Source organism: Triticum aestivum, chromosome 7A (assembly GCF_018294505.1).
Source record: "Triticum aestivum cultivar Chinese Spring chromosome 7A, IWGSC CS RefSeq v2.1, whole genome shotgun sequence".
Taxonomy (NCBI): domain Eukaryota; kingdom Viridiplantae; phylum Streptophyta; class Magnoliopsida; order Poales; family Poaceae; genus Triticum; species Triticum aestivum.
The window spans coordinates 259,007,816-259,022,056 of NC_057812.1; the positions used below are offsets into that span (position 1 = coordinate 259,007,816).

Sequence of the window (14,241 nt, forward strand, 5' to 3'; positions counted from 1 at the left end):
CCCGATCCTCGCTTACTTGCCACCGTATTCGTATCAAGATACGACGCGCCACCGAGGGGGGGGGGGGTGACGGCTCGACCCTTGCTCATTTTCCACCACACCTGGGTTTCGATGTGGCGTGTCACTAAGAGGGTTACGCCCCAATGAAAATCTTTTGGGTTTCATCTCCATAAGAGTGGCTGAGTTTTTACGTTGGCTCACCAAGCCTATCACAACCCTCCTCCTTTACCCGGGCTTGGGACCGGCTATGTTGCGACAACATAGGCGGAGTTCAAACGACTCGGAAGCGCCAAGGAGAAATGTTGTGCTTGGAAGTGTGGGAGCAAACTTATAATGTTACGTTGGAATGGTTTGACAGTTATAGAATGAAAGAAACTGTGGTCCCAAACTGTTGAAATTGACTTTGCTCGGGGGCAAAGAGAAACTCATACAAAGGAATGAATAAGGTGCGAATTTTGGAGGATTGTGTCTTAGGATATGTTCTTGGAGTTAAGACCAAAGTACTTTGCTTTTCCTCTCTTCACGTTAGGGTTGTCCTACACTCAATGTGAATCTTGGATTGACTAAAAGCATGTAAAATACGTACTAAGAGCTTTATGTAGACATCAAGTTGAAAAGTTGCAGGTAGGGTTCATCAATGATCTTCCACTTATAAAAAAGCATCATACACCATAATATCACATGCTATACCAGAATAAACACAATGAAACATTAGTCTCTCAATTGTTTTGTCATAAATCAACAGAACCACTAGGGTATAATAGAGATGCACTTTCAACATGCATCGACTAGAACAATTGTACCAAATAGTTAGGAATCACAAAAGTGTAAAACAAGGTGCCCCTCCCCAAATGGTGACAAGATTCCAGGTTGTAATGAAGAAACATATGGAGATCCAACCATTTCTACTATCTTTGATGAGTAGAGCATTCAGGAAAAGTTTTCATGTGAAAATTTGAATCAATGGGAATCTTAGCTTTGCAAATCCATTTAACACCAAAAGTCCCAACATTTTTATGCTCATGGGCGAACAAAGGATGATTCAGGTTATACTATGCGGCCCGCCTCAGAGGCGACTGGGCGGAGTGGGAGGGAATTGTTCTGTTTTTGTTTATGTTTGTTATCCCAGTAGAATTTTGTGTCCTGCTTATGGTGGCTAAACGAAGGCGCCCTAAAGTCATACTAATGTCCTTCCCGCCACTCCCCACTCCATTGGTGCTTCCAACAATGACGGAAGGTCCATAAAGCTTTGGTACCAGCGGATCCGATTGTATTGGGCAATTTATTTAGATGAAGTGGGTGCCAGACCACTGGTTCGAGCGACAGTGATGGCGCTCTAGCGTTGATCTGAAGGATGGTGGTTGTTTGGGTGGTGACCATGACTCGATGTTCGACCTCCATTATCTGGTGGAGGGATCTAGATCTGGAAGAAGTGCTCGAATCCCTCAGTCGGCATGCTTCTATGATTCTAGTGATGACTTTGATTCCAGGATGTAGGTTCAAAGGGGCTGAAGTGTCGATGACTTACCGTCCGCCTGAAGGAAGGTTTGACCAGCTCCTAGAGGGAGCAGCAGAGACGACGACGCGCCATCTACTCATTCCTGAGGTTGAAGACGATAGATTCCTCAGGGGCTCTCTTGTAATTTTTACTATTCACACAATTGTTTCTGTAATGCTGGAATCTGAATAAATTGTGCCTTTTTCGCAAACAAAGATAACAAAGCCCCTTTCCAAGCCATCTATCAATTAGAGAGGTTTAGGCTGCTTTTGACATTGCAATGGATGATTATAATCCTGTTTTCCCAACTAGTTTTTATCTATTTTAGTGTTTGTTTAGTCTGCTTTAGCCTATCTTTTTGGCTAATTTTCTATAGTAGATGATAAAATAAGAACAACACAACACAGTGGAGCAATCACAAATTGAGCCTTTCTTTTCGACGACGGGTGAATTTTATTGACTCAAAATGAAGCATCAAAGGGATACAAACACAATAAGCACACACCCGGTCTATGCATAATTACGATCCACATATCCAACACCAACACACACATACACACAAAGAGTCACGAATGCAAATGAAAAATTCATACAAGATCGAAGCTATGCTTAGGCAGATGGGAAAGAAGAAAAAGAAACTCTAAAGGGATTAAACAACGATCGACAAACTCCTACGATGCCAAGATCTGCACCAATCATCTATTCATATCACGACAATGAGAGAGGTTCTCCCGTAGCATTGCCTCCAAGAAGGGAACAACACTCAAGCATCGCCGTCACTGGATCCAACCACCAATGATGAGATCCTGGGTTTTCACTTTGAATAGTCCGAGCAAACCTTAGCAATGCCTTCAACAAGGTAACGACGAGAAAACACCACCATTGCCAGGTATAACCAACTACAGTCACACCTAGGGTTTTCACCTCGAGGCTTGAGACTGGGTACTCAAGAAGCATGACCAAATTGAAATCATCATGTGTTGTCGCCACTGCTTTCTACGATACCAGCAGCTACATGCGTAGCACGGTCTCGATGTGAGGCGCTAGACCAGTATCGACCATGCCCGCAAAAACAGACAATCAAACCGCTACAAGTGCTAGGAGACACGAAAGGCTCAGTATGGCGAAGGTCATTGTCATAAATTTGAAGACGATTGGCGGGTAAGGAAGGTCACCGGCGCAGCGAAAATCCCAATCCGGAACACTCCGGCAATCGCACATTGTCCTCCTGCTCCTTCATCCTCGTCTGTGGGGCGGAATTGGTCAGCAAAACGTACTCGTCGTTGCTGGGGGATATGAAGGCCCAAGACCCTCAGACCTATTACAAGAACGTCCTAGTAGCACAGGACCACATCGCCATCCGAGCATCCGAGCGGAGGGTAGCCTTATTGGAATGCAGAAGGACACCGCTGCCTCCCCTGTACTTGTAGATGGGATCGCGACCACCGACGCCTTGCCACCGGGACTAGGATTGAAGACTACTACTCCAACGCCATCATCGTATGATTCAACTGCACTCAAGGCTCTCTTGGATACCGTTGGGGCACTGTCCAACAACAATACCCGATCGTCCGGGTGTATTGATCAAGTCAACCATGTATCATTGAGTGGGGTGCCAATCATGGAGTATGGGCCTATCATCAGAGACCTATACAAACATCACAACAAGAAGAATGGTGGCAAGCCCTTCACATTGCACCATTGCTACAAGAACTAGTTTTTTTTTCTTTTTTCGAAAAGGGGCCAGGCCCCGGCCTCTGCATCAGAATGATGCATACAACCATATTATTAATAATAAGTGAAATGTTCAACAGAAGTCCTCAGGTCTCAAAAGTAAAGAAGCTCACAAAGAGCAAAAGCAACATGACAGGATAGCCACAACCGTCAGGCAAAAATATAAGATAGGAAACTAAACACCTATCCTATTACATGACCGCCATCCAAACCGGTTGAAGATATCCCGAGCTACCATCTCCCATCGGATAGATCCAGTAACCAAACGCTCCCTGGCCTCCGTCGGAGTGAGTAGCGACCACATATGGATGAGTGTAGTGGTCCGGAAGATAACCTGCAAGAAATGAATTTTTGTTGTTCTGTTAAAAACCAAATTGTTTCTGCAGTTCCAGACTGCCCATAATAAAGCACATACTCCTACATGGATATGTCTCGCAGTTTCAGAGTCTAACCCATCTAACCACGTCCCAAATAACGTGTTGATGTTATTCGAAGGAGTAATATTAAAAGCTAGGTGCACTGTCCGCCACAATTTTTTTGCCAAGGGACATTCGAGAAAGAGGTGTTTGATGGATTCGTCCGAATCACAGAAGCTACATCTTGTAGATCCTGTCCAATTGCGTTTTGCCAAATTGTCCTTAGTTAGAATGACTTGTTTATGGCCAAACCACATAAACACTTTGATTTTTAAAGGCACTTTGACTTTCCACACATGTTTTGAACGAGGAATGGTGCTAGAGTTGATAACATCCAAATACATGAATTTAACCGAGAACTCTCCATTCTTTGTTAGTTTCCAGCTCAACTGATCGGGTTGTTGAGAAAGGTGGACCTCCATCAATCTTCCCACAAGGTGGATCCAAGCTTCCCAATGATTTCCCGCTAGAGTCCTCCTGAATTGAATATTTAGAGGATTTGACTGTAATACTGTTGCAACATAAGCTTCTCTTCGCTGCACAATATTATAGAGAGAAGGATATTGGAGTGCAAGGGGCGTTTCCCCTAGCCATGTGTCCTCCCAAAACCTCGTGGTAGTACCATTTCCAACTACAAAATTTGTCCTGTTGAAAAAGGTTGATTTCACTTTCATCGGTCCTTTCCAAAAAAGCGAATCAGTCGGCCTCACCGTCACCTGGGATAGTGTTTTGGAATGAAGGTACTTGTTCCGCAGGATTTGGGCCCACGTGGCATCCGTCTCTACAGATAGCTTATACAACCACCTGCTGAGTAAACATCTGTTCTTCACCTCTAGGTTTTCAATGCCGAGACCCCTTTTGTCTTTCGGTCTACAAATGATATCCCATTTAGCGAGCCTGTATTATCGTTTTAAATCGTCACTCTGCCAGAAGAAGCGCGATCTATAGAAGTCTAGCCTTTTTCGGACTCCAACTGGTACCTCAAAAAAGGACAAGAGAAACATAGGCATACTCGTAAGAACCGAATTAATGAGAATTAATCGGCCTCAGTATGACATAAGCTTGCCCTTCCAGCAGCTTAGTTTCTTTTCAAATCGATCCTCAATGCACTTCCATTCTTTGTTAGAAAGCTTGCGATGGTGAATTGGTATACCCAAATACGTGAAGGGTGAAGACCCCAATTCGCAGCCGAACAAATGTTTGTAAGCTTCTTGTTCATCTTTAGCTCTTCCAAAGCAGAACAATTCGCTTTTATGGAAGTTAATCTTTAACCCCGATAATTGTTCGAACATACATAACACAAGCTTCATGTTTCTTGCTTTTGCCAAATCATGCTCCATGAAGATGATAGTATCATCAGCGTACTGAAGGATCGACACTCCGCCATCCACTAAATGCGGAACAAGGCCACCTACTTGGCCGTCATCCTTAGCCCTTCCTATTAGGATTGTCAACATGTCGACCACTATGTTGAAAAGAATCGGTGACATCGGGTCACCTTGCCTCAGGCCCTTGCGTGTCTGAAAGTAATGACCTATGTCGTCATTCACTTTGATCCCAACACTCCCTTTTTGAGTGAAAGAATCTACCTGGTGTCTCCAGGCCTGATCGAATCCTTTCATATGCAATGCCTGCTGAACGAATGTCCATTTTACTTTATCGTACGCTTTTTCAAAATCCACTTTGAAAACCACCCCATCAAGTTTTTTCGTGTGGATCTCATGGAGAATTTCATGCAGAACTACAACCCCTTCTAGGATGTTTCTGTCCGGTATGAAATCAGTTTGGGAAGGCTGCACCACAGTATGCGCAGTCTGCGTAAGCCTATTAGTCCCCACCTTGGTGAAAATTTTAAAACTGACATTAAGAAGACAGATTGGCCTGAACTGTTCAATCTGCACGGCCTCTGTTTTCTTAGGAAGCAAAGTGATTATTCCGTAGTTTAAGTGAGACAGCTGTAACTGTCCACGGAATAAATCATGGAACATCGGGAGCAAGTCTCCCTTGATAATGTGCCAGCACTTCTTATAAAACTCCGGCGGAAAACCATCCGGTCCTAGAGCTTTATTGTTCTTCATTTGTGAAATTGCCTCAAACACCTCAAACACCTCTTTCTCCGAAAATTGCCTCATCCGCAGCTAGCTGAGGGATATCCTCGGTCCTTGACTCATCCAAGGATACAAAATTATCCTCAAGAGGCCCAAACAACTGCTTATAGTAATTCGTGATGTATAATTTTAGGTTCTCCTATCCTAAAATCGTCCCCTCATCTTGCTCGAGCTGAAAGATCCTCCTCTTTCGATGCTTGCCATTCGCAATCATATGGAAGAACTGAGTGTTATCATCCCCTTGGACGATTTTGCGAACTTTAGCTCACAGTGCCCACTTCAATTCCTCCTCTCAAAGCAGTTCTTTCAGTCTCATTTCCGCCTCCACTTTAGTTACCAACTCCCTGGTATCTAGAATGGAGGACTCGGCTTTTAAATCTAGGGATTGAATAAGTAGGAGCCTTTCCTTCTCGACCTTATATATCCCACTCAAATGTTTGGCCCATCCACGTAAGAACTGTCTTAGGTGCCTTATCTTATTCTGCCATCTTTCAACATTCGACCTCCCCCCTGAATCTTTAGCCCATTCTCGTGCTATCAGATCCAGGAACCCTTCTCTTTCAAACCGCGCTAATTCGAAAGAAAAAGTGTTCTTGTTGCCCACATGCGTTTCTTCTCCAGAGTCAACCAGCAATGGGGTATGGTCGGAGATCGCGTGAGATAATGCTTGGACCATCACAAGGGGAAACTTCTACTCCCATTCGACGCTAGCTAGGACACGATCCAGCTTCTCAAACGTCAGGATTTGTAACGTGTTGGCCCAAGTGAATTTTCTACCAGAAAGCTCTGTCTCTCTAAGATCCAAGCTTTCAATGATTGTATTGAACATAAACGACCATCTGCCGTCAAATTTATCATTGTTTTTTTCCTCCCAACGTCGAATAATGTTAAAATCGCCCCAACCAGAATTGGGAGGTTCTCGCTACCGCAAATACAGACTAGATCCGCCAAAATGTCTGGTTTGAGTTCAGGCTGTGCGGTGCCATATACTGCCACCAAAGCCCAATTAAACCCATCGGCCTTCAATCTGACCCGAAACTTAAGCGCAAAATCACCCATAACCACATTCCGGACTTCCAACGTATCGCATTTAACCCCAAGTAAAATCCCACCGGATCTTCCTCTTGGAGGTAAGCAATGCCAATCAAAATCAACACCTCCCGATAATGTACTAAGAAACCGGGGAGTAAAATTGTCCGTTCCGGTTTCGGAGAGGGCGATAAAATCCAACTTGTGCTCTAAGATGCATCCGCTAGAAACCTTCTCTTAGCCAAGTCCTTAAGACCTCTGCTATTCCAAAAGGTTCCTTTCATATTTCATCATGAAATTTTTTAGTGGTCCGGGCCCTAGCACTTCTACGCACAACCGAAGCCGGATAAATCTTACGTTTCCACTTGCGTTTAGGCTTGTTTTGGTCCTCTACTCGGTCCTCACAACCAAGCTCATTGGACCTAACCACCGGAGCATCTGCAAGAATGGAAACTCTTGGGGAAATAGGGCACTCATCCTCCTCCGTTTCAGGAAGTGAGGGTGCAAGATCCGCACAAAAACAATCAAGTACCCTAACTCCCAATGCATCTATATCCGAATCGTTCATAGGTTTGACCACCGCTAAGTTTCGAATCATTTCTAGAGCACGCTCCGCTTCAAGATTCAGGATATCATTAACGGATTTAGAAATTTCACTATCATTACTACCTAGTGAAACTCCCAACTAATTTGCATTATGTATAATCTCATCATTAGAAAAATGCAAAAATAGAATTGGAGGTATTGACTGACATACCAGCAGTGACTTCAATGTCATGAAGCTTGGCCGCCCGCATGGTGCACCTTAGCTGCATATCATCAACATCCGGCTGATCCTGGAGGCGGCAGCTCATCCAACGACCTTCGGGCACAGGATCCGGAATCCCTCCGAAAGCGATGATCTCATCCCGCGTGGCCCCGTTCGGGGTAGGGCCTCCTGCCCCCAACAGGGCTCAACAGAGTTGAAGCCACCGGGGCGCTGCCAGGTGACGTCGCCCGAACCGGTGCAGCTCCTTCAGCCACCATCGTCTCGGGGCCCAGCGCGCCCAGCGACGTCAGCCTGGGTCCGAAGACAGGGGATGTGGCAGAAGCCGCCCCCTCCAGCGGCGCCAAGGGAGAGGTAGGGGCGGAGGCCACCTGCCCACGCCCCCCTCCCGACCCGGCATCACCACTGGCACGCGGTACAACCGCAGTCGCGCAAGGCGTCACCGGGTGCCTCGTCTGTTGCGAAATGAATCCAGAGGAACTCTGAGACCATGTCGAAGAGGTCATGGATTACCATATCCGTCGAAGCTGATGACGAGGAGGATGAACACCCTTTCAGGAGGTAGGACGGTAATTAACAAGATTGCAAAAGAGAGGAAGAAGCATGGAGGCGTCGACGCCTACAAAGAGGAGCTTGATGCTATGATTGAGAGCAAGAAAGCATTGGCAGCCAAACGCAAAGAAAGGACGACAAAGTGGAACGAGCTCAAGTGCTTGGAGGACGAGAAGTGGAGGCCCAAGTTGGTGGCCGAAGAGAGGAAGGTGAAGGAGGAGGAGTGTAGGATTGCACTCAAGGAGGAAAGGCTTGCAAAAGATAAGAAGGCCGAAGAGAGGGTTATCATGTTCATGGACCCTAACGCGATGGATGCCACGGCAAGGAAGTATTGGGAACTCACTCGTTTAAAGATCATAGCCCAATCGGAGGCCTCTCGTGGGGGTGATGGTGGTGGCCATGGGGGTGATGGTGGTGTCTATGGAGGTGATGATGATGGTGGCCGTGGGGGTGCTGATGTTTTCTTTGGAGATGATGAGCACGAAAGTGCTTTGAACGTTCAGCCGAAACATGCCTTTGGTAGGGCTGAATCCACGACATAAGACATGCAATGTTGTGGTGATTTTGGATCAAACTTGATCGACGTGGTGCCTTTTGGATGAACTTTGTGCATGTTTTAATTTGAATTTCTCGATGATATGAACTATATGCATGTTTATATGGTCGATTTGTTGTGTACGTTGAATTTGAATCTTTCGAATGCTTGATGAATTATTGTGCAATTCTTTGAAATGTATGTGATAAAGGCTGGAAGAATTTGTCAATTTTTTTAGAGAGTTAAATATAGGGGTTCAGCTAGGTTCCGCAACCTTTGGCGGAGCAAATTCTGAAGGAGTTAAGTATACGGAGGCATATAAGGAGTTAAGATATAAGGAATCAGCTAGAGATGCTCTTAGTGGTAAAAACACTGTTTTGTTTAGGGCCCAAATGATACTATTCTAATTCTAAGGAATGATTTTCAGACCAAAACAGCCTCTCCCAATCATTCTCCAATAGTTAAGTTGTTGCTTGGTAGCAGATGATCATCTTCCAAAGTGAAACTAGACCCAGGTGTAAAGAAAGAAGCAGTCAATACAGATATTTGACAAGGAAGACGTCACATAAAAGTTTCTCTTTTAAGCCAAGTATCGTCTCAAGAGAATGGGCTTCCTGTTTTAATCCTAGATCCTGTTTCTAGCTTCAATTAAGCACTTGACAAAGGAAACACGACTGTAGAAATAAAAAGTGTATGATGGAGATGACATTTATCAGCGATTGAAAGCAATCTCGAAGTAAACAGCTTGCGTTCAAATTTTCGGGTTTGAATTCAATCTTTGATAGGTCCATTTTGTTGGCTAATTAAGTATATAACCAGCTGCGGTAGAGAATTAATGCTGGTAAAGTTGGTAAGCACGCATCGGAGATTTAATTCCAACCTCATACCTGTACTGTTGTAGTGGATTTGTTCATGCTTGGTTTCTGTAGCAAGTTACTAACCGGTTCTTTCAATTCTTTGGACAGCTTGATCTGAACGAGCAGTCAGTTCCAGAGTCAGTATCTGAACTAAATAGCTTCGCTCAAATGTAATTACTCATCCATCACACATCCATACACTGATCGAGCTGTGCCTAAGATTATATATTTGGTATTACACACACTGCTGTCTAATTTCAGGGCCCTGGAACTAGATGTTAAAGAGATGAGCATGGCTGAGCTAACCCGCTTCGAGGAAATTGTTAGAGAAGCATTGGCAGCTGTTAAGGTCAGCTAGTTTTTTTATCTCCACAACATTGTAGCGTACATTTGAAGTTCACCTGCATAACGATTTCATTTGCAATGTTAATGAATGTGCATGTATATATACAAAAATGTTTGAGAGCTGCTTTTTTTTTTGTGTGTGTGCATGGCTGAGCTCACCCAAACTGAGGTTACTTCGAGAACGCTGAAACTCCAGTATTTTCTCTAATGCAACTAAAGTTTCAGTATTGATGGATGAACATAGTAAACATAGAGTTTTTTTACGGTACATCATATACTACCTCCGGAACCGAGGAGTATTGAATCATCTCAGCCGTTAATTAGCGGGGTAGTTTTGTCAAAAAAATATTATTCCGTAATTTGTAAAATCTCTCATGGTGACCATCCTCGTCTGACCTCGTGGTTGCCATCGCCGGTCATCAACGGTGCATGTCCAACAATCGATCAGAGCCGCGACCTTCATGTGGGAGCTCTAAGTCTGTGATCGGGCATCAAATCAATCAGAAGGCCATGGAGCCGCCCCTACGGCGTCCTGGTCAGCAGCACCGTCGTTGCTGCAGATCCCTCTCGGAGGTTCGGCCGCTGCTTGTGCGTGCGTCGGCCGCGGCTGCCGGCTTGATCGCCGGAAAACAATCGCCTGCTCACATACGTACTAGTACTGCCAATCAATGTATTGTACATGGTGATTTCCTCGGCCAAAAAGACCTTCGGCATGGATCCATATGTACAATCGCCTGTGTTGCATCTCATGTCCGCCGGAAAATATTCGGCCGAACCGGTCGCTGCAGTCTCGTCAGGCAGGAGACAAAACACACGGATTTCTCAAAACATGTAGAGTTTTGGTATCTATTTTGTAAGTCTTCCAATTTTACCCCTTGAACAAAATAGACTACTGATTTTTCCTAGTAGTATTGGTGGATCTAGTCCATTGAATCACTGGAAATGGACGGGTTACATTATTTTGATGTGCCGTAAAAGGTCTCACAAACATATCAATTGTTCATTCACAGTTAGTCTTCATGCATTGGTTAAGTTACTTTATATTCTTGTTGTTCTTCTGTTCATAGGCGAGATTAAGGAGAGATCCACAGAAGAAAGGGGACAACTGGTCGGGCCAAGAGTCGGGAAAAGAGTGAGGCTGTGAGAACGTTCTGGAAGGGAAGGGTATATATACGTAGGCACAGTCTACATCTGCATCCAGACGTTCAGAACCTGCAGCCAATGTTCATGCTTGCAATAGCCGACTCGGTTTATTGCCTAAGGTTAGAATGACCTCCTCAGGAAAGAAGAAGCGGGAGCTCTGCTAGTCTGCTATATATCGCCTAAGAACACTGAGCTCAAGTATCTTGTATCAAATTCAAATATGCCGTTCTTACGATACAGCCGGGGCTCTGCTATTTATTGCCATAAGTGCAATTCAAGAATTACCATGTATTGTTCTATTGTATCGAACATTTGTTTTTGTTCCGTCCATGTACATGCCTGTACTTGCATTCGTTTGCATGAGCTCGAGTTCATATGGTGTAAATCCTGGCAAAATATTAGTAAGAAGAAATGAATTACCCGACGAAAAGTTTGGTGACCGCTATATCTTGCTTAAGTCAACATGGAAGAGGTGCCCCTATATCTTGCATTCAACGAATCTCACTTCCGACTCGCTGAAGGGGGTGAGCGAGGTGGGCTAGCCCACGAGCGCGGGAGGCCACCGCCTGTTTTCTGTTTTTTTGTATGTTTTCTGTTTTTTCTTAAATTTTGTATTTTTGTTTATACTATAAAATTTTCTTGTCTATGCTATAAAATATTATATATATATAACAATATTTTACAAAAAACATTTCAAAAATGTTGATCAAGCATTTGAAAAATGTTAATCAAGCATTCAGAAAATTTTGAAAAATATAAATCAAGCATTTAGAAAATTTTGAACAAATATGAGAAAAATGTTAAACAAGTATTTGAAAAAAATATAAATCAAGCATTCGGAAAATTTTGAACAAATATTTGAAAAATGGTAAACAAGCATTTGGAAAATCACGAACAAGTGTTTGAAAAAAAAAGCATTCGGAAAATGTTGAACAAGTATTTGAAAAATGTTAATGAAGCATTTGAAAAATGTTGAATGTGCATAGAAAATGTTGATAATGTATTAAAAATGAAAATTATTTTTTTGCGGGTGAAAAATGATAAAAGTATTTAATCATGTATATAAAACTGTTAATCAAGACTTTGAAAAAATGTTGAACAAGATTTTGAATTGTTAAATAAGCATTTAGGAAATGTCGAAAATGTGTATAGAAATAATGTTGATGATGTATTAAAAAATGCTGAATTTTTTTGATCGTCTATATAAAAATGTGAATCAAGCATTTGAAAAAAAACATTGAACTAGTGTTTGAATAATGTTAATCAAGTGTTTGAAAAATGTTGAATGTGTAAAAATGTTGACATGTATTCAAAACATGCTAAATATTTTTAGTTGAAAACTCTTAATCAAGCATTTGGAAAAAGGTTTAAAAGTGTGCATAGGAAAAACGTTGACCAAGTATTCAAATAATGTTAGTCTTGTATTTGAAAAATGTTAATCAAGCATTTGAAAAATGTTAAAAATATGTATTAAGAAAATTAGATCATGTATTAAAACATGTTAAATTTGTGTAGAAAATGTTAAATGTGTATTAGAAAAATGTTGTTGACATATACAAAAAATACAGACTGAAAAACAAAAGGAAGCCAAAAAAAATGAAAACCCAAAAAGAAACAAAATAAATCAAAGAAAAAATGAAAAAAATGAAGAAACGAATGCAAAAAGGAATGAGAAAAAATCAGTAAAAAACAGCTTGTTCCGCCTAAAGTAGGCCGCGCCCTCGGTGCCCCCATTTATTCCGCCTAAAATAGCTAATCACGAAACGAGCGGCGAGCCGAGTGGCTTGGATAGATCCCTCGGTGCCCCCATTTATTCCTGATTTTTTAGTATGTGCACAATATATGGGCCTGCCTGATACTGTTCTCAGTCGACGGAAAGAACCTTCGGTTTTGCTTAATGCGAGACATAGCTCTCGTGACATGGAAGTAGCTCTGGCACGAAAGAATCCCCTCTCCCTCCGTTTCTGTTTGGCCCGTTTTCTATGAGTTGTTCGTTGGTTTTAGTCTGGTTTTCCTCTGTTTTCCTTTTTTTGTTGTTTCATGATTTTCTTGGGTTTTGTGCTTTCTTTGTTGTTCGTTGGTCTTATTCGCTCTTTTCTCAGGTTTCATTGCTTTTTTCTTTTCTACATTTTCTTTGTTTTCTTATGTTTTCTTTGTTTCTTTCTCCATTTTCAATGTTTTTTTGTTTGTTTACTATTTTCCTTCATTTTTTTTTCTTTTTTGGTTTTCATTTATTTCTTCCTCGGTTTTCACCACGTTCATTCTTCTGCACTGATTTTCTTGGTCTTCATTGTTTTTCTATTTTGTTGTTTTTTTCTCTTTTTGTATAGAACATTAATTTTTTTATACCCGTTTAACATTTTTTTAATACATGAAAAAAATCATATACATCTGAAACATTTTTCCCATACACACTTGAATATGTTTTCAAATACATGGTTAACATTTTTTGAAACGTATATTTTGATGTCAACTTTTTACATACATATTCAACATTTTTTGTATATATCATGATTTTTTACATACGTATTTAAAGTTTTCCAACTACATGATCAACATTTTTTTAAAATTTATATATTTTTGTTTCTACCTATTTTCATACACATTGTACATTTTTTATCCATCAGGGCCATTTTATATATACATGTTTAACATTTTCTAATTATATAAATATAATTTTTTAAAGTTATATTTTTCTGCCTACTTTTTTCATAAACATTGTACACCTGCTTTATACATCAATAACATTTTTTATAGGAATATTTATATTTGTGCCCCATAACTCGAACCCACTTTCCAGATTTGCCCCTAATTTTAAAGCACGCTCAAGTTTGCCCCTTGCCATTAATTGCACTTATGAAAATGCCCCTTCATGCCATTACCGTCTAGTCAAAGGGCCTTGAACATTTTCTAGGCGTTTGGTGGACATTTTTGCCCATGAAAAAAAAAACAGAAATTGAAAAAGAGAGGAGAGAGGGCGCACTTACCTTTTGGCCCAGGACGGCCCAACTAGCCTAGCCCGTTGGCTAGTCATCTCCTTCCTCTGCCGAGGCCAAGGGCATGTTACCCGCGTGCTCACCCAAGCCGCCGTTCCCGCGGCGAACATCGCTGAGAAGCCCAACCACCATGTCTCCGAGCCCCGCCATCAAGCTAAGAATCACCACACCAACGATAGTGACCCCGGGTGCCCTGCAACCCCGCAACCGAAGCCATCTCCGCCGCATCTGCCAGCCAGTTGTCGTCTTCGATTCGTCGTCG

General features: G+C 42.3%; 1 protein-coding gene across 1 annotated transcript in view; it reads left to right on the forward strand.

The window, feature by feature from the left end:
* Positions 1-11,413, forward strand: part of LOC123151834 (MADS-box transcription factor 51) — a 42,100-nt gene extending 30,687 nt beyond the window's left edge. Inside the window, exons 3-5 of the mRNA XM_044571479.1 lie at positions 9,604-9,665; positions 9,757-9,844; positions 10,908-11,413. Of these exons, the coding sequence (XP_044427414.1) occupies positions 9,604-9,665; positions 9,757-9,844; positions 10,908-10,976 (219 nt within the window). The 3' untranslated portion in view covers positions 10,977-11,413. The remainder of the gene's footprint in view (positions 1-9,603; positions 9,666-9,756; positions 9,845-10,907) is intronic.
* Positions 11,414-14,241: the final 2,828 nt, after the last annotated feature.